This window comes from Oculina patagonica, chromosome 7, assembly GCF_052425735.1.
Source record: "Oculina patagonica isolate OP01 chromosome 7, crgOcupat, whole genome shotgun sequence".
Classification (NCBI taxonomy): domain Eukaryota; kingdom Metazoa; phylum Cnidaria; class Anthozoa; order Scleractinia; family Oculinidae; genus Oculina; species Oculina patagonica.
Window position 1 is genome coordinate 22,457,509 of NC_135764.1, and position 17,326 is coordinate 22,474,834.

At 40.6% G+C, this 17,326-nt stretch overlaps 2 protein-coding genes across 2 annotated transcripts in view; both read left to right on the forward strand.

Annotated features, from left to right (window-relative positions):
* LOC144659869 (uncharacterized) overlaps positions 1-17,326 on the forward strand; it is a 54,959-nt gene that overhangs the window by 33,369 nt on the left and 4,264 nt on the right. Inside the window, exons 21-39 of the mRNA XM_078520391.1 lie at positions 356-517; positions 928-995; positions 2,169-3,446; positions 4,246-4,851; positions 4,949-5,596; positions 6,166-6,477; positions 7,128-7,368; positions 8,247-8,401; positions 10,454-10,654; positions 11,195-11,254; positions 11,738-11,848; positions 11,949-12,062; positions 12,502-12,577; positions 13,042-13,213; positions 13,628-13,914; positions 14,398-14,556; positions 14,841-15,028; positions 16,183-16,473; positions 16,921-17,045. Of these exons, the coding sequence (XP_078376517.1) occupies positions 356-517; positions 928-995; positions 2,169-3,446; positions 4,246-4,851; positions 4,949-5,596; positions 6,166-6,477; positions 7,128-7,368; positions 8,247-8,401; positions 10,454-10,654; positions 11,195-11,254; positions 11,738-11,848; positions 11,949-12,062; positions 12,502-12,577; positions 13,042-13,213; positions 13,628-13,914; positions 14,398-14,556; positions 14,841-15,028; positions 16,183-16,473; positions 16,921-17,045 (5,254 nt within the window). The remainder of the gene's footprint in view (positions 1-355; positions 518-927; positions 996-2,168; positions 3,447-4,245; positions 4,852-4,948; positions 5,597-6,165; positions 6,478-7,127; positions 7,369-8,246; positions 8,402-10,453; positions 10,655-11,194; positions 11,255-11,737; positions 11,849-11,948; positions 12,063-12,501; positions 12,578-13,041; positions 13,214-13,627; positions 13,915-14,397; positions 14,557-14,840; positions 15,029-16,182; positions 16,474-16,920; positions 17,046-17,326) is intronic.
* On the forward strand, positions 8,860-10,020 carry LOC144660977 (uncharacterized protein KIAA1958-like). The gene has a single exon (XM_078521700.1). The coding sequence runs from the start codon at positions 8,860-8,862 to the stop codon at positions 10,018-10,020; it is 1,161 nt and encodes a 386-aa protein (XP_078377826.1).

Here is a 17,326-nt window from a genome sequence, read left to right on the forward strand (position 1 = left end):
GGTTCGCATGGGTATTGTGGTAAAATGTACAGCCGCCATCTTTTTTCCTTACGATGAAATGCAGATGGCTGAGTTGCTAAAATCGTTTAACTAACACATTAAATATAGGGATGTTATAACCGCATGGGGGCTATTAAGGTAAATGTTGAATTTTGCCGTGTTACTTTTACAGAGTTCTTTGCAGCTAGATTATTCACGTTCAACGGGAAAGGTGCAAAAAAGAACTCAAGACGAGAAATAGCCAATTAGAATGCACTGTGCTTCTTGGATAGGTGATGATCAAAGCCAACTCGACGCTCTTCATCCAGTGCAAATGGAATAAATGTTAATTGGCTCATACTTTTTTCCTTAAAAGGTGCCGCTGCCGCTGACCTGTCTGAATCAGAGGATGCAACGCTGACCAGCAAGACCGACTTGTCACTGCTCAGTGATGAAGGACTGGAACTGTCTCAGCGTCAAACGGACACAATGTTCCAGGGCCCTAGCTTGGATGATCAGGCCGAGGAGCTCATTATAGGTGCGGTTTAAAACTATCATGTTGTGTAATTTGGGTCTAGTCTTCCCCGAGGTTGCTATAAAATTGTTAGAGACGGACCATTATTTTTATGGAGGGGGGGGGGGGGATGAAAAATATTGAAAAAAATTGTTTGCAGGGCCTGGAAAGACAAAATAAATTGTTTGCAAACACGATATGTATAACAAAAAATAGTACGAATTTCGAAAAAAAATGTTTGCAGAGGTGCATAAACTAAAAAAAAATGCAGAGGAAAATTTTTCATTCCCCCCTCCCCCCCCCCCCCAAGAAAATAATGGTCCGTCCCTTAATCGAAACGGTGACTGACAAGGGGTGTAGTTATGACACTATAATAGTTTGTTCTTGATCTTCCAGAGTAACACACTGACCCCCTCCCCCTTTTTTTATTTTAGATTCTGGAGTCAGGCTGAGGTCTGCCGCCCAAAAGCTGCTCGAAGTTGTGGCTATGATGACTAAACAGGTATTATATTTTTTTTTAGTGTATAGTTACTACTGAATATGTGTATTTACAACATAACTGTTATTCATAATTAAATCGTAATAATAACTAAAATTATTGGCAGTTATTTTTCTCCCACGTCATCACGAAGACGAAGGCAATGTGGCCAATGTATAATCCTTTAAAAGTGCATTTCATCTTGAGACTTTTTCGAAAGCCCCCTCTTACGTAGCTTGATTTTCAGACTTCCCTTTTTCCTCCCCTTTTTCCCGGAGGGGGCTTTTAAACATATTGGGCCTTTCCCCTCGGGTTGTCTCTCTTTTTTTTTTTTTTTTCTGGGAAAAAGTTTTGGGGCCATAAATTTTTAAAAAAAAAATCTTTAAAAAAATTTTAAGGGGTAAAAATTTTTTTTTAAAAAAATTTTTTAAAAATTTAGAAAAAAATTTTTTTTTTTTTTTTTTTTTTTTTTTTTTTTTTTTTTTTTCAAAAAAATATTTTTTTTTCCGGGGAAAAAAAAAAACCTGGAGAAAAAAAGAAAAAAAAAAAAAAAAATATAAAAAAATATTTTTCTTGGAGGGCTTTAAAAAAAAAAAAAAAACCCCAATTTTTTTCCATAAAAAAAAAAAAAAAAAAAAAAAAATAAAACCACGAATGAGGAAATATTGCTTCCCAAAGTTGTTTGCACAAACTGGGAACATGATGTAAACTGTTGCTGAAGAACTTCCGTAAGCTTCCGCAACAGATGCTGCGCGTGCAAACATTTAGGGTAAACATTTAGAGAAACAATGTTTCAGCAACAATGTTTTCTTTCTTGCCGTGGACTTTGCCTGTGATCTGCCTTTTTTAATCGGAGGGATCGCTAAGACAGACATACACGGTGTTAAGACAAAAGACAAAATCAAAAAGAAGATGTTGTCTGTTTGTATTAGGTTTGCCACAGGCCAGGAAATTGTCAAGGAAAAATAAAATTCTTGGTCAGGGAAAACTCGGGAAATTTATTTTGGAAGCGGAGTCTGGAGGCCGCTACTATATCTGACATTTTGAATTTATTTGGTCAGGGAAATTTTATTTTTATCAGAAAAAAGTCAGGGAACTTTGAATAGTGATATCTCTGGCAACCATGCTGTATAAATCGTGGTATATCTGCGAGTTTTATCTCACTAATGGATCTTTTTATCTATGGCCTGTTTATAGTGGAATCAAGCCCGGAGCGCTCAGAAAGAACTTCTTGATGTCACATCTCAAAGAAACGAGGAGCTTGGACAAGTAATGGCAGCCCAGGAAGACTTGATGGCGCGTCTGAAAGAGGAGTTAGAGGAGAAAGAACGGCTCGCAAACGAACTGAATAAAGCTAACGAACAAATGGAGGAAATGACGGCTGAAAACGACAGATTACAACAGCAAGTCCCAAACACTGACGCAATGCAGAAAGAAAAGGAAGAACTGAATGAAAAGTGCGAGGAAATTGAAAAGGAAAACGAAGAGTTGAGGTCGAAAGTTGAGACTGCCGGGAAAGAGTTAGAAGAAGGCAGATCCCGCGAGCAGCAGCTTGAAGAAGCTAGGCATGTGCTAGCTTCAGAAGTTGAAGCTCTGCAGGAGGAAGCGAGGTCGCGTTTGGCGCAGGAAGTGGCTGAGAAGAATTCCAAAGAGGAAGAGCTCGCGAGAGAGGTGAACATGTTAAGGGAGGGGAGAGACGAACTGGCTGAGGAGTTGGAGGCTTTAAAGGAATCTGGCGACGAACTCTTGGAGGAGAATGATACGTTGAAGGCCGCGGTGGAGCATTTAGCGAATGCCAAGAAAGAATTGGAAGAGAAGGTGGCGAAAATCGAGGCGCAGAACCTTAACGAGCTGGACGGCCCGGAAGAACTTAAAACCAAAGTGAAGGAATTGAGCGAGGCTTGTGAGCAGCTTAAAGAAGAAAATTCAGGACTGGCGACAAAAGTTGCGTCTTTAGAGAAAGAAGCTAACCGATCACAGATGACAGGCTCCGAGGGTGAAGTCATCGAAGAGAACGACCGTTTGAAGAAAGAGGTTGAGAAACTTCACGAGGACGTCGGTGAGTTACAAGAGGAGAACGAGAAGCTTAAGGACGCCATTGAGCAATTCCGTGACGCGGTGCAACACCTCTGGGACGAGAAGGAAGAGTTGAAGATTGAGCTGTCCAAAGCGAAGGGAGAGGACACCTTGGAGTTTGATGAGCTGCAACAACTGAAAACGCAACTCAAAGAGCTGACAGAGCAGAATGAAGGGCTAGTCGAGAAGCTTGAGAACGCCGAACTAGAGCAAGAGAGGAAGCGAGACCTGCTTCAGAAGGCGCAGGTTCACCTAGAAAAGATACCAGTGTTGGAAGCCGAGGCGAAGGAGCAGAACGAGCTTGTGAATCAACTGAGACAGGAGCAGCAGCGGGATAGAGAAGAGATCGAGAAGCTTCAACAGGCTGCTTCCCTACAGATGGACGCGCCTTTGATACAGGTATTGTTTAATATTTTGAGTTTTTTTAGATCAAGGATTTGTCATAATATTGTATGTCATTTTTTTGCGATATGCAAAATAATCTCCAAATCGAACGAAATTTCAAGATAGTAAGGTGTTAATAAAAGTAGTAAAGAGGCGTTTAGAGCAAGAAAGAAACAAATATTGGGGAATAGAGTAGTTTTCAATTGAGTGTCGTAAAACCAAAACCAAAGTAATCACTCTGGCCAATCACAAAGGACGCAAACAATCCAGAGAACCAATCAAAAATCGAAGCAAATACACGTAGCTGGCACGAAGCGCGGGAAAACGTGCGCGAGCGAGTCACGATTGGTTTTGGTTTTACTTCTGATTGGCTGAAAAAGTGGCGCGAGTTTTTTGAACCAATCACTAAGCGTAGTAATGCAAAACCAACTCAAACGTGAATTACTAACCGCTCTATCAAAATGAATTACAAGGAGACCCCATCCTTGACTAGGATCCTTAAAGAAAAAACGTTGTTCCGTTGGGGGAGGGACGAGTCCTGTTATCGGCAAATCTTCGTAAAGCACTAGTAACTTTTTCCAATTTTCATTATGCAATCAACGAATAGCGTGACCATTCGAGAGAATATTGTCACGCCATCATGGTGTGACCAGTTGCTTAGCGACGTCAAGACAAAAACTGTGGTCTAATTCCGATCTTGGAGACCAGAATTCGCCATTAACTGATTGTGTTCTCAAACGGCTTTATCGTTTTGCATTAGTATGCTGCATGGCTTTTAATAATTCGCTAAATTTATCTTTGTATCGTTCAAAAGGTAACCACTGTTGAAACTGTGGAGGGAGGTATACACGGAGAGGAGTTGTGGGGAGTTGAAGGCCAGACAGATGGCGGAGATTCGAAACAAGACGAGGAAACAGTGCGAGAACTACAGGCAAAAATCACTGATCTTGAACAACAAGTAGAAAATTACAAGAAGGCCTTGGAGGATAGCATTCAGGAACCGGAAGCGAACAAGCTCATGGAGCTTGTTGAACAGGTCCGCTCCGAAAGAGAAGACTTGGCCAGCAAATGCAAAGAGTTGGAGGGGAAACTCGGCGTTGATGAGCAGTCGAAAGAAGAAATGCAAGCGGCTATTGAGGAGCTGGGAATTCGTTTGAAGGAGTTGGAGCAAAATAATATCGAGCTGGAAAAGGAATTAAGCGCTAAATCCCAATCAGAGATTGACTTGTTGGCGCAGATTAAAGATCTACAAGACGAATTGACCAAGACTCTGGAAGGATTCAAGGAAGCCCAGGAGTTTAAAGATAAGTTGCTAGAGGACCTGGAAACTAGCGAGGAGACGCAAAAGGACCTGGAGCGAGAAAAAGAAGCGATGCAGAAACAGCTTAACGAGAGCTTCCTCCAGATCTCCGCACTAAAGGTGAGTTGACGCCGATCATTGCTAGCTTTATTTTTTATTTTTTTCTTTTTAAAATTTCATAGTCCTTAAATTGGTGTTACCTTTTTTTATTTTTCAGGAGCAGCTTAATCGAAGCAAGCACGAGAATGGAACAGAACGCGATGAAACCCCAACACCAGTCCGTATGCTACGAGACGAACGCGAAGCTTACGATCGGAAAGACGAAGAATCCCGAGCGCTGGCCGAGCAGTTGGACGCGTTCAAAGACGCCCTCGACAAGAAGGATGATGAATTGAAAAACTTGGCCGAGCAAATGGAAGAAATGAATCAAATGATGGAAGAACAACAGAAGCTGTTGGAAGATCAGCACAGTAAACTGAAGGAGCAAGAAAACTTGATTAACGATCGCGAAGATCGCATGAAAGAGCTGGAGAAACTTGTGGAGGAGAACAAGAAAGAGACGGCAGACAAGGTAGAGTTTGACAAAGCGCTCAAAGGAAGTCAAGATGCTTTGGAACAACAGCAGAAGGTTATTGAAGAGCTTGAAGCGAAGGTGAAAGGAGTGGAGCAGTTGAACGCTGATAATAAGGAAAAGCTGAAAGAGGCGGTTGAACAACTTGCTTCTCAAGAAGAGGAAACGAGACGAAAGGCAGACGAGTTGAGTATGAAAGGAGAAGAAATCAAAGTACTCCAAGACGAGCTGAGCCGAGAAAGGAGTGAAAAGGAAGAGCGGCAGACTGAGACCGAAACTCTACTTGCCAAACAGGTTAGTTGCAAAACCGGAAATGATGTAGTAGCGCGCGCGCTGAATTTGCGCGCTTACCAGGCACGCGCTAGGTTTCCTTTGTGTACGCAATAAATATGAACAAAACGAAACCTGTATTTGGAACGGAAGAGTTTTATAAGCACCGAGAGAATATTACCACAGGTTTAGGTTGCGTTAGTTCAAAGAAAGCCGCATTAGCCAATCTGGTGGGAGACCTTTATTTGTAACTGTTTACAGTTTAGCGCATTTTCCTTTTATGTCGCTATTTTTACTTAACTGTCAGTGTGTTGTTTTAGGCTTTTCCATACACTATTTCACGGATATTTTTCGCTATTTTGGGGGAGGTAAAAACGTGCACAAAATACTGCATTTGTCTAGGAATCCGTAAAATATGATTTTTGAAATCCTTTTTCTCTGTAAACTTGACTAAAAGGAATCTGGCCAAAGAATTATTTGATGATGTATTCGGTAGAACGGAGTCGCGTTTTAGTTTTCCTTTGTTTTCTTCTGTTTGTTTTGTAGTTGCTTTACATTTCATCTTAACATTGTAGTTTTCTATTCTCCTGCAGTTGGAAACAATGAATCAGGAATTAAATCAAGTCCAAGAGGTCGTGAAAACGAAAGAGCATGAAAAGGAACAGATTCGCAGAAATCTCCAGGCCGAGTCACGCCAATTAGCTGCTCTCCGTGCAGAAATGGACCAATTACGTGAGAGATTCAAATCACAGGAGGACAGTCACGTGGCTGCTGTCGCTGATCTACAGAAGGCGCACCGTGATGAAGTGAACACTCTCAAGGCAGAGATGAAAAACGTTCAGAGGGGGGTACCCACGGGAGCTGAGGATGCACTAAGCCCAACTCAGCAACTTGCCTTTGAGCAGGTGAGTTGGTTGTTGTTGTGTTAATGTGTGCTTCAAACCTTGCGAAATTCATGTCAGCGAAAACCAGAAGTGAGGTTTTGAATTCTGGTCGGTCCATTATAAGGTCTGAACAGGTTTTAGAGTGAATGTTTTTTGGTCAACCGACACATGAAAAAATGTTGACTACCAGCGACGTGTCAACCATCAAAGTCAGTTTCCCCGTAAGATTTAAGTGTTGTGGGTCCAACGCTTGAAAAACCGTTAAGTGAGAAGGTACTGCGCTCGTTTAAGGCCTAGACAAATGAATTATGACTAAGAAATAAACCTTAAACCAACAACGAAGCATTCTTTGAACTACTCTCCTCACAGGGTTGCCACAGATCAGGAATTGGTCAGGGAAAAATAAAACTCTTCAAGGCCAGGGAAAAGTCAGGGAATTTTATGTATGACCGCTTATGTAATGCCATTGAAGGCTGGAAGAAATATTTCAGGTCAATGTGATCTCTGCGGTGTTTTTTTCGTTTGGAAATGGAGGTTGGAAGCTGCAACGCAGTATATCTGAGGGAAACGTCAGGGAATTTTGAACCCAGAGGTCGCGCAGCTCGAGGTGTGCCCCGTTTACATACAACCGTTGTGATGGTGATTTTTATTTGTTTGTTTATTTATTTTAGAAACTGAAAAGCGTTGAAGAAAACCTCAAACGACAATACGAGAATCAACTGGTTGCCGTGAAAGAAAACGAAGAGCAAAGACGTCAAAGAGATGTACAGGAAGTAAAAGCCGAGCTAGAGATGGGAAACCTGGCGAAAATGAACAATCTACGACAAGAACTACTCGCTACACACAATGACCAGGTCAACAGAATGCGCCAGGATCATCAACGGGAGATACAACGGCTGATGACTATATCAGGTGCGTGATCAACGTGTGATTTCTCCTTTCAATATAAATACATCGACAAGCAAACAGGTAATGGGAATATAAAAATTTATCAACTGGAGGATATTGCCTTGAGATAACAATGAATCCTCAGAGCTACAAAAGTTGCAACGTTTTTTAAAGGTAGTGTGTCACGGATTTTAGCCAAATTTAGGCATGGGAAATGACCTTCAAATTCAGTGAAATATAAAAATAACCTCTTAAAACAGTGAAAGGTCATTTCAATGACACAGCAAATACAAAAGAAGGTACAGATGGCCAAAAATGACGAAGATTGAAACGGAGTGCGATATGGGTTTTTGAAATATTGTTGGGCTGAACAGTTTTCAAAGTTAATCTCGTTAGCTTGTAACTTTAAATTATAAAGCCCGAGAGACACATTTGTTTGCAGTGAAGATATGCTTTTGTCATTTAAATAATAAATAAATAAATTCTAATAGCACAGATTTTTCAAGACTAACGAGGCCCGAGAAATTTTAAATTTGAAGCGTAACTTGGTTTCAGCAAACTTGGGGAAATGTATCTTCACCTGTCCCCTGGCGCCAAGTTGGCGCATAGGGCCTCTGGGGAAATGTATAGTACAGGAAAAATGCTTTGGAAAAAACGGTGTTTTATTAAAATAGACAACGATTTTAAGACCTGATAAAGTACCTGTTTAATTACAGATGCGCGCATATATTTTCATGTTGGGCACGCAGTTTTATAAGGAAGAATCGGTCTTTGTTTGGTACTTTTTTTGCTCTTCGAAAGTGTAGATCCCCGAAAATAGCAACCTTACTGTTCAGGTGTCCTCTGACGCATTACTTCATTGATTTTGGATTGCCCTAATGCTTTTCTTTTTACCCTATTAGGCATTGACTCTGCATCACCAGAGATGCGCGTGCGACTTAACTCGGCGCTGGACGAGAACGAGCGACTGGACAATGAACTTGTTGGTCAGTTGGTACGGCAGGCTCGCATCAAGCCAGCGGCTACTTCACCTCTGAAATCTCAAAATACTGTTGAGGTAAAAGACATTTATTTGTTCATTAAAATGCATGTTTATATTCTGTTTTTCTTAAAAACAGGTAAATTAAAACTGAGGAATCTTTCGGAAGTTGCACTGTTTTCAAATCGTCAAACTTGACAAGAAATAGAAGATTTTGTTTTTTGTTTTTTTTTGTTTTTGTTTTCTTACAATTGAATGCAAAAATTCCCAACTTCGTAACTTTTAGATTACATAGAATGCATACATGGTCTTGATTTTAGGACACTCGTTAAAACCGCTGTTCAACTGTTATTGTCACGGCCAAATTGGACTGGATTTTCCCGCTTATTATATACTCAACAAAATACCGCGTTTTTGATTGGTCAATGACGAATGCATAAATAGGTTATAGAGTGCAAATTGGGGTTATAGAGTGCAATACAGAAGTTGCTATGGAAACACCGGGAAAGCACCAAATTTGAAAACCAAATTAAAAAATGGCGGACAGCCGGTTTGCTTTGTCAAACCAAAATATCGTCGAGCAACTTAAGGAAAATGCGAGAAACAAAAACACGTTGAAAGCTACACAGACCTGGATGAATGTTTGGCAAACATGGGCAACAGAGAGAAAAGTAAACCCAAAAATGGAAGAATACGAGCACGAACAACTCGATGAGATGTTGCAAACCTTCTACACAGAAATACGCACAAAAGACGGGTTTGAATACGAACCTGAGAGTTTAAAACCCATGCTGGCAGCCCTTGACCGCTATTTAAAAGAACACCGCTACAAGTACTCGATAATTAGAGACCGAGAGTTCCACCAGTCCAAATTGGTACTTGAAGGAAAAGTGAAGTGTCTCCGACAGCAAGGAAAAGGCAAAAGACCCAACGCCGCGAACGCACTGACAACCGAGGAAGAAGAAATGCTATGGAGTGAACAAAGTCTCGGTGACTGCAGCCCAAGAGTTCTTTCCCAGACGATGTGGTGGCTCTTGACTCAACATTTTGGCCTGAGGGGAAGACAGGAACACCACTCAATGGAAGTCGAGGACTTTAGTTTTTGTGTGGACGACAGCGGCACAGAGTACGTCACATTTAAAGAGAATCCTACAAAAACGAGGCAGGGAGGACTTAACACAAAACATCGTAGTGTTCTGCCAAAAATGTTCGCTACTGGCGGTCAGAGATGTCCCGTTGAGTTTCTGAAGCAATACCTCAGTAGACGTCCTCAAGAGCTGCGAGAAAAAGGTCCTTTTTACCTTGCCATAATTGAAAACCCCAAAACAAATGTTTGGTACAAGAAGCAGCGCCTCGGCGTAAACAGTATCGACAACATGATGAAGAGCGTTGTAAAGAACACACCTCTGGAGAAAAGCAAGAAGAGATTGACTAACCACAGCGCAAGGAAGACGGTTGTGAAGAAACTGAGGGCAGCAAGCGTCGAGAGGCAGTCGATAATCCAGGTGACTGGACACGTAAGCGAGAAATCTCTTAACGACTACGATGAAGGTAGCGAGAAGGAACAGCAACAACTCTCCAACATTATCAGCATGCCTCCACAGTCAGCAGCTCCGAGCAGTTTCGCAGAAACTTTTCAAAACTTCACGCTTGATTTGCCTTGTCACAACATGATATTTTTTGATTGGTTCAAATAAAACATGTGAGCATTTGGGAAACCATTGAAGCGTTTCATGTGGTATGCATGGCGTGCAAATAGCGCGACGCAGTAATTTTTGTTGAGTACAGAATAAATAAAAAATCGTATGAACTTGCTCGTGCATTACGTGATTTATGGTCACTCGTGATGTTTTAAAAGTTCTTAAAATTGCCCGAGCCGTATCACTCGTGCCCATAAATCACGTAATGCACTCGCGTTCATACGATTTCCTGTACTTATTATATACTCAACAAAATACCGCGTTTTTGATTGGTCAATGACGAATGCATAAATAGGTTATAGAGTGCAAATTGCCCGAGCCGTATCACTCGTGCCCATAAATCACGTAATGCACTCGCGTTCATACGATTTCCTGTACTTATTGAATCAATAATAGATCACTGTTTAATCCCACACATTCTCTTTCCCAGGGCCTTCTCAATAATCTTCATACCGAGGCGGAGACTATCCAATCTCTTGTTAGTGCAGTGTCCACGCCATCTCAGGACCGCTCACTTGCAAGCCCGGATGTAGCGACTCTGCAGTCATCGTGGTCAGCGGAAAAACAGGCATTGCTTGAAGCTGTAAAATCACTAAAGAATCTTGTAGCGCAAAGTCGAAAGGCGTCTACGGTAAGAAGGCAGTCTTGCACTAAAACCCAGAAAATGAAAGAATGTGTTATGTACCATCAGCAATTGTACGCAGTTGTTACACATTCTGATTGGCTGGGAACATGCCGATTTATCCCAAATAGTGCAAAAATATTAAATTGGAATACAAAGATTTGACGTTAAGTGCAAAAAATTAAATTGGAAAAAGAATTGGCAGTAGACAATCACCGAGTTGTTCCGAACTCAAGGGAAGATCACGTTAAAGAACTCGTAAGATTACCGAAGATCACTCGAAGATTGTCGATTATTTCCAACGATTTTTGACGCTATCAGAAGGTTTCCTAACTGTCCTTGGCCTGTATTAGAAATTTCTTTACTGAGGCATTATACGAAGGAGATGAAACAAGAAACAGTTTCTCGTAGCCCCACGCTTTAAACTTGATGTACGCTAGTATGAATTGTATCACATCATTATTTGTATCATTACGCCCCTTGCATCGCTGTCGTTCAAATTTGCTTCACTTGGCGTGCATTCTAATGCTGTTGTTTCTTGTTTTCTAGCCCTCGAAACTTCATGAGGAAGCGGACTGGCGGACAGACTTGTTAAACGCTGTCCAGACGGTTAGTACGTAAATGTTATATTTTTCTCTTATCCCCTGGGGATAATTTTTGCATGCGGCCATGTCGAATGTTAAAGGATCGTCACGGGGATTTCGCAGATTTTTTGTTTAATCTGTTCTGAAAATAGTGGTAGGCAACATTAATCACGGTAAACATTATCTTTGAAAATCTGTTAGGAAGATTTAATTTTAGTTTGCGGATAGAAATCAAGCTACGGCTATAAATATCGACTTTTTTTGAAGACGCTTGGAAACAACTTGAAAAGTTAAGCCTTAATTTTTCAAGTCGCAATCCATTTTCATCCTAGCCATCCGCAGCCAAAGAGGCTTGTTTACAGTTTGAGTGCTCTTTTTTTAGGTTTCCTAGAAGACGAATATAAATTTTGGCTGTTCGAAAATCTGTTAAAATCCGTGACAAAGCTCCTGTAATAAACCTCAAAAGAGCTGTTTCTTCATGTTACCATTGTTCTGTGCTCTATTAAAGGTGTTTGAGAAAGACCGAGATGTACTTGTAGCCGAGCTGAGGACTTCTCAGCTTGTTAACGGTCACGACTCCCCTGCAGCCGGAGTGCTGCGAGATCAAATACAAACACAGGTATAAAACGTTTGCTCTCAAATTCATTGAGATTTACACGATAAAAATGCTTGCCAAGTTTGCACATCATTTTCGTTAACCTTGCTATTGTGTTTTCCAGGATGAACTCACAAGTCGTGTAATGGAAAAGCTTCGTAAAAAGGACCGTGATTCTTTGCTGGCTGAAATCCAAGAGCTACGAAAGGCCTCCACGACGAAACCGCTCATCGATCAGGTAAAAGTGACAAAGCCGACTTAAACTTTTACAAAAAAGGGGTGTAACGTTTCGTACAGTTTTAAAGCTTTTGAGCGATGTCTTTCATTTTTTGTATTTTTATTTCGTTATTCTTTTTTCAAGGCAACGATTTGCGATGAAGTGAGCTCAAACGGTTTTCAAAATAACGCGGACTGAATGAAATGCCGACCAGCGGTTGCGTTTTCAGCTGCTGTCAATCACTATCACGACAACAGTCGACTGAATATCGATTTGTGGCGTGGTGCACTCGTGCGTCCGATAACGTCACTCGGCAACATTCGTCATTCCTTGCAAACTGTATATATAACGTAGTGCATCTTTTATCAAAGATGACAGATGTACAGTTGGTGGTGTTTATTCGCGCTTATCTGATTAGTCTGCCTTGGTTAATAAACGTTTTTCGTTCTTATTTTGTTAGAATCAAGAACTAGTGGAACAGTTGCAAGGGCAGTTGGACGAAGCTTCCAAACGAGAAAGAGACATCAGAACACAGCGTAAGTTAACCTTATTAGTTATAGAGCGATTTTCTCTTGAATCTCGAAAGTTATTCACGTTTGCTTTGGTTTTGCATTGTTATGCTTAACGAACAAAACCATTGGTGGCTCGCTAACGTTTTCCCGCACTTCATTGTATTTGCTTCGAGTTTTGATTGATTCAATGGATTGTCTGTGTCTTTTGTGGTTGGCCAGAGTGATAACTTTGGTTTTCGTTTTACCACACTCAATTGAAAGTCGCCCTATGGTATGCATTACTGCAGGCTGTACTTTAACACATTATATCGGTTGGCGAGGAAGGAAAGAGGCAAAAATACTTTTATTAAAGATGACAGATAAACAGTTATTAGCCCGCCCATTGTCTAGTGTTATTAAATCATCTTACTTTCGATATAATTACATAATTGCACCAATGTAGGCTTCCGTTGATCTCGCAGTTTTTTTCTCTTATTGTATAATTTCAGTGTTAGTCAAAGGTCAACAGGCCGAGCACGTACAAAACGATCTCACCAACTCGCTGAAGAGAGAAAGGACCCTGGTGGAAGACTTAAAAAAGGCTTTGGCGAAAGAAAAAACCAGAATCACAGACCTGGGCACCGCCCTGGAGAAGGAAAGGGTGCAAGCCATGTCCCTCAAGTAAGTCAAATTTTTGTTCAGAATTTGCAATCAAAAATAAGGTCACCGCCCAGAAAGTTGTTTGTTTGTTTGCTTACGATTTTCTCTTGTTATTTACTTGTTTTTGTTTTGTTTTTGTTTTTCGATTTAGTATGCTTGACACTTTCTTTCGCCTAAATTTATTCTTTATCTTCACTCGCTTACTCATGACCATGCAGCTTACTATAATCAATTCATCTCCCTCCCCTTCACCCCTCCCACTCCCCCTTCCCTTCCCCACCCCCCACGTTTGGTCCACGGGTTGAATCGTACCCAAGTAAAAGACACTGTTTTTCGTTTTTTTTGTCCCTCGCTTTTCTGAATATTTTTTAAGAGCTAAAGCCCTTTAAAAGCACTCGCATTTTCTTTTTCAAATCCCAACTCTTCAATTTTCAGGACAAGCCTTGAAGCGGAGAGAGTGCGACTATCGAACCAGACTCAAGCGTTGGAACTAGAGCGAGCCAACACAAAGAAATACCAAGATGCTGTGGATAGTGAACGACAGCGCGGTAAACAAGAGAACAATCGTCTGATGGAGAACATTGAAGCTCTACGCCGTCAGTTATCGGCAAATAAACAAGAAAAAGCTGACTTAGAAGTGCAGTTAGAGAGAGAAAGAATTGCATTGTCTACTTTGGAGTCTGAGTTGGAGACAGAGAAAGCGTTGCAAGGAGAAGCTTTGGGTAATTTTTTTTCTCTCTTTATTCTTCTTTTTTTTCCAATCGTTTTGTTTTGATATGTTTTAACGTCCCTCTTAGTTGCTTAGAAAAGTGTGGTACAATAGACTTAAGTGATTTTCAGCGTGTTACGGCCTAACTATTTGACCGTTGTAAGGTGCACTTGCTACCTGCCTTAATCATTTTGTCGATTTTTGAATAACCGAAAGAGTTAGGTTTGGCCTCAAGATATCGTAATACGTTTCGAGTTTAGGTTCTCCCTTAATACTCGTGCACTTTTTCCTTTCTTAACGTTGTAATTTGCCTGTTTACACTTGTGAGAACCTTCCTGAAAACTTGTTCATCGGTTTCTTTTTAGGCAGGTGTAACCTTATTTTCAATTAAGCAGAAAGGAAGCGTTTTTATTCCTGCTTTTCAAAATGGTAACAGCAGTCCTTTTCTCAAAGCAATTGAACACATGCAATCATTTGTTTTTTTCTCTTCCAACAGATAGAGATCGTGAAACGATCGAAGAACTGTCTGCAGCTTTAAGAGATGAGAAAGCTCGAGCAGAACATATACAATATGCGCTGACAAACGAAAAACGGCAGACAGAGGCGCTGAAACACGCAAAGGAACGAGCAGATCAGCTAAGAAATGTGAATAAAGGTAACAAAACGAGGATAATGTCATCTGACGTCTTGTTCGTTTGTGCTTTTTTTGTCTCAAGCTTCGACATTGTAATTCTCCCTTCCATCAAGGGCACATTTCCTTTAACGGTAACATTGAGAGTTTGGTTATCAACACACAAAATTAAATTCTTTTCGAAATATCAACCTCGGGTTTATTCTTAAAATTTCGAAAATTTTGCCTTGATATTATTATAAAATAAATCCTTATAGAAGAAAAAAGAGTGTAATACTAATACTGAAAATTATTTCTCAATCTTCTAGAGCTGCAAGCCGCTTTAAATGCGGCAAGAGATCGCTCTGTCGAGCTCAGCACATCTCTGGAAGATGAAAAGAACCGCAGCGCGTTCCTCGAAGTGTCGCTGGAAACTGAGAAGGACAAAAACGATGAGTCAGCTAAGACAGAGAAGGTAGTCGCGCAGCAGCTGAAGGGAGCTTTGGATGTTGTACAGGTACTGAATATCGGGTAGTCACGCTGTCACATTTGTCACAGAACATTTGCGTGACAAGCCACTGTTTGGGTGCGAGGAATCCCAGAGGAGATAGATATCGGATGATTTTCTGGTATTTTTGAAAAGAATCTTTCAAAAAACGCGGATGCCATCGAAACAAAACTTTGCTTGATGTTTCTATGGGAAACCTTTTCAATGTAATGTACTGTTGGCCTCGTAAAAGGTACACTGTTCCTTTTAAGCACAGTTTAGAGAGCATAACAAGAGAACAGGCACCATCAATAGTCGTAAGACTAAAAAGAGCCACGTCACGGGGATTTCGAGAATTTTTGGTCTAAACTATCACTAAAGTTAGTGGTAGGCAACTAAACCCACGAAAAACAGTCAGTCTTTCAACATCTAAAGGCATCTATGGTCTGAATTTGCGGAGGGTTGTGAATGTTAATTTTTGGAAAAAGTTAAGCCTCAATTTTTCAAGTTGTAATCCATTTCCATCCGGGTCATCCGCATCCAAAGACGCTTGTTTACAATTTCAGTGCTCTAATGTAGCAATTGTTAACAAAAATGGAGCAATATTTTTAGGTTTTACAACAAAAAGCTCTATATAGTTTGGCTGTTCAAAAATCTATTAAAATCCGCGACAAAGCCTCTTTAATAAAATAGTTTTCAAAAAAAATAGGAAGTCGTTAGGAAGTTAGAATGGCTATCGATGTTTATTTACTATCATAACCAATTATTGCCCCCGATGTTTCTCAATTTGTTTTCTACTAGTAGTCAAATACACAGTTATGATACAAGAATAGCCAAGTGTTATCGACCACATCACTGTCGTACAAATCTAAAGCAGTTTACAATACTTTTCCAGGGTCCTAAAATTTGGAATTCTCTACCAGAATCGATTACTGGTTCGAGTAGCTTCTCTTCTGTTAAGAAAAAAATGATTAAATTTCTAATAAAATGAGTCTGAAATTGGCCTAGCTGCACATTCACAGCGAAATTACAAACTTATTGCTAACCCGAGGAAGCCTCCCCCATAAGCCTTGTGGTTTCTTGGAGGTCTCCTCACCCTATCTTTTTAAGTTATTTTATTTTGTATGTTTAATTCTGAAGTGGCAAATAAATGATGATGATGATGACGTGATTTTTTTTCGCAGAAACAATTAGTTGAACTAACAAGTACGTTAGAAGAAGAACGAGTCCGGGCGAGAAGGCTGCAGAACGAACGAGACGTTCAACAAGCTACCGCCATGAGCCACAAAGAAAGAGAACGCCAGCTACAGAGCGAGCTGGAGAACGAAAAGAAGAAACGAGCTCAGCTGGAACAGAAACTAGGAAACGAGAGAGAAAAGAACGCCTCTCTTAACAGAGATCTGACCGAGAGGGATACGAAATTAAGCGAGCTTCAACAAGATCTGGATAATCAAGCTTTAAAACAATCTGAAAAGGTATGTGTTAGCGAGACAAAAGCTTCGTCTTGTTTTCAAATAGTTGTAGTTTTGCATGAATTCGAAAATTATTCGATTTTGTAAAAAGACACTTGATAATCGCAGAAAATCATTTAGAAACGAGGTTGTCCAACGGGTGCGAGGATTGAAATAGATTACAATTTGGACAGACTTGAAAACGCGAGACTCGCGTTTTGAAGTTTTTTTTTTTTGAAAGTTTGCACAAATCTTCAATCGTAGTAACCAATTAAAAATTGCATATTTAGGATGAGCTCGCGATCTTTTTCAGATAAGCTCCTATCCAGGAACTATTCCTCTAGTGTTATTCGAACGAATATAGTCTTACATGTAGTTGCAAGCGCTATTTTAATAATCGTCACGCAACAAGAGAAGTGTTGCGTGACGACCAATTTGTCTAACCTGTAACGCAACCGTCCTTTTCTGCAGGACGCATCTATGTACCCACTTCGTATGAGATTGCTTCTTCATCAACAACAACTGGAGTCCATGAGACAACAACACCAGGTGTTAATCAACAAACATCAGAATTCTGTGGACTCTGCTGCGACCAGGTAACACAGTAAATAGTTATCTCTTCCAAGTGAAAACTTCCGCGACTTGATCGATCAGTAAATTCGTCAGAGAAACATCAGAGAAACTGTATACTACTTAAAGTGGTCGGGGATTTGCGCAATTTTCGAAAATTTTTGTAAACCCCCGAGGATGTTCCGTAAAAAATGTCAATCCCCCCCCCCCCCCCCACCCCCGCTTCCTTCGGAGGTTTTCTGAGATCTTCACATAGATGTCCAACTTTAACGGTAAAAACTGATGCCTTACCCGTAAGTCATAGAAT

What these genes read in the sequence shown, in the direction of transcription:
- LOC144660977 (XM_078521700.1), top strand. Translation starts at nt 8,860, where the DNA reads ATGGCGGACAGCCGGTTTGCTTTGTCAAACCAAAATATCGTCGAGCAA.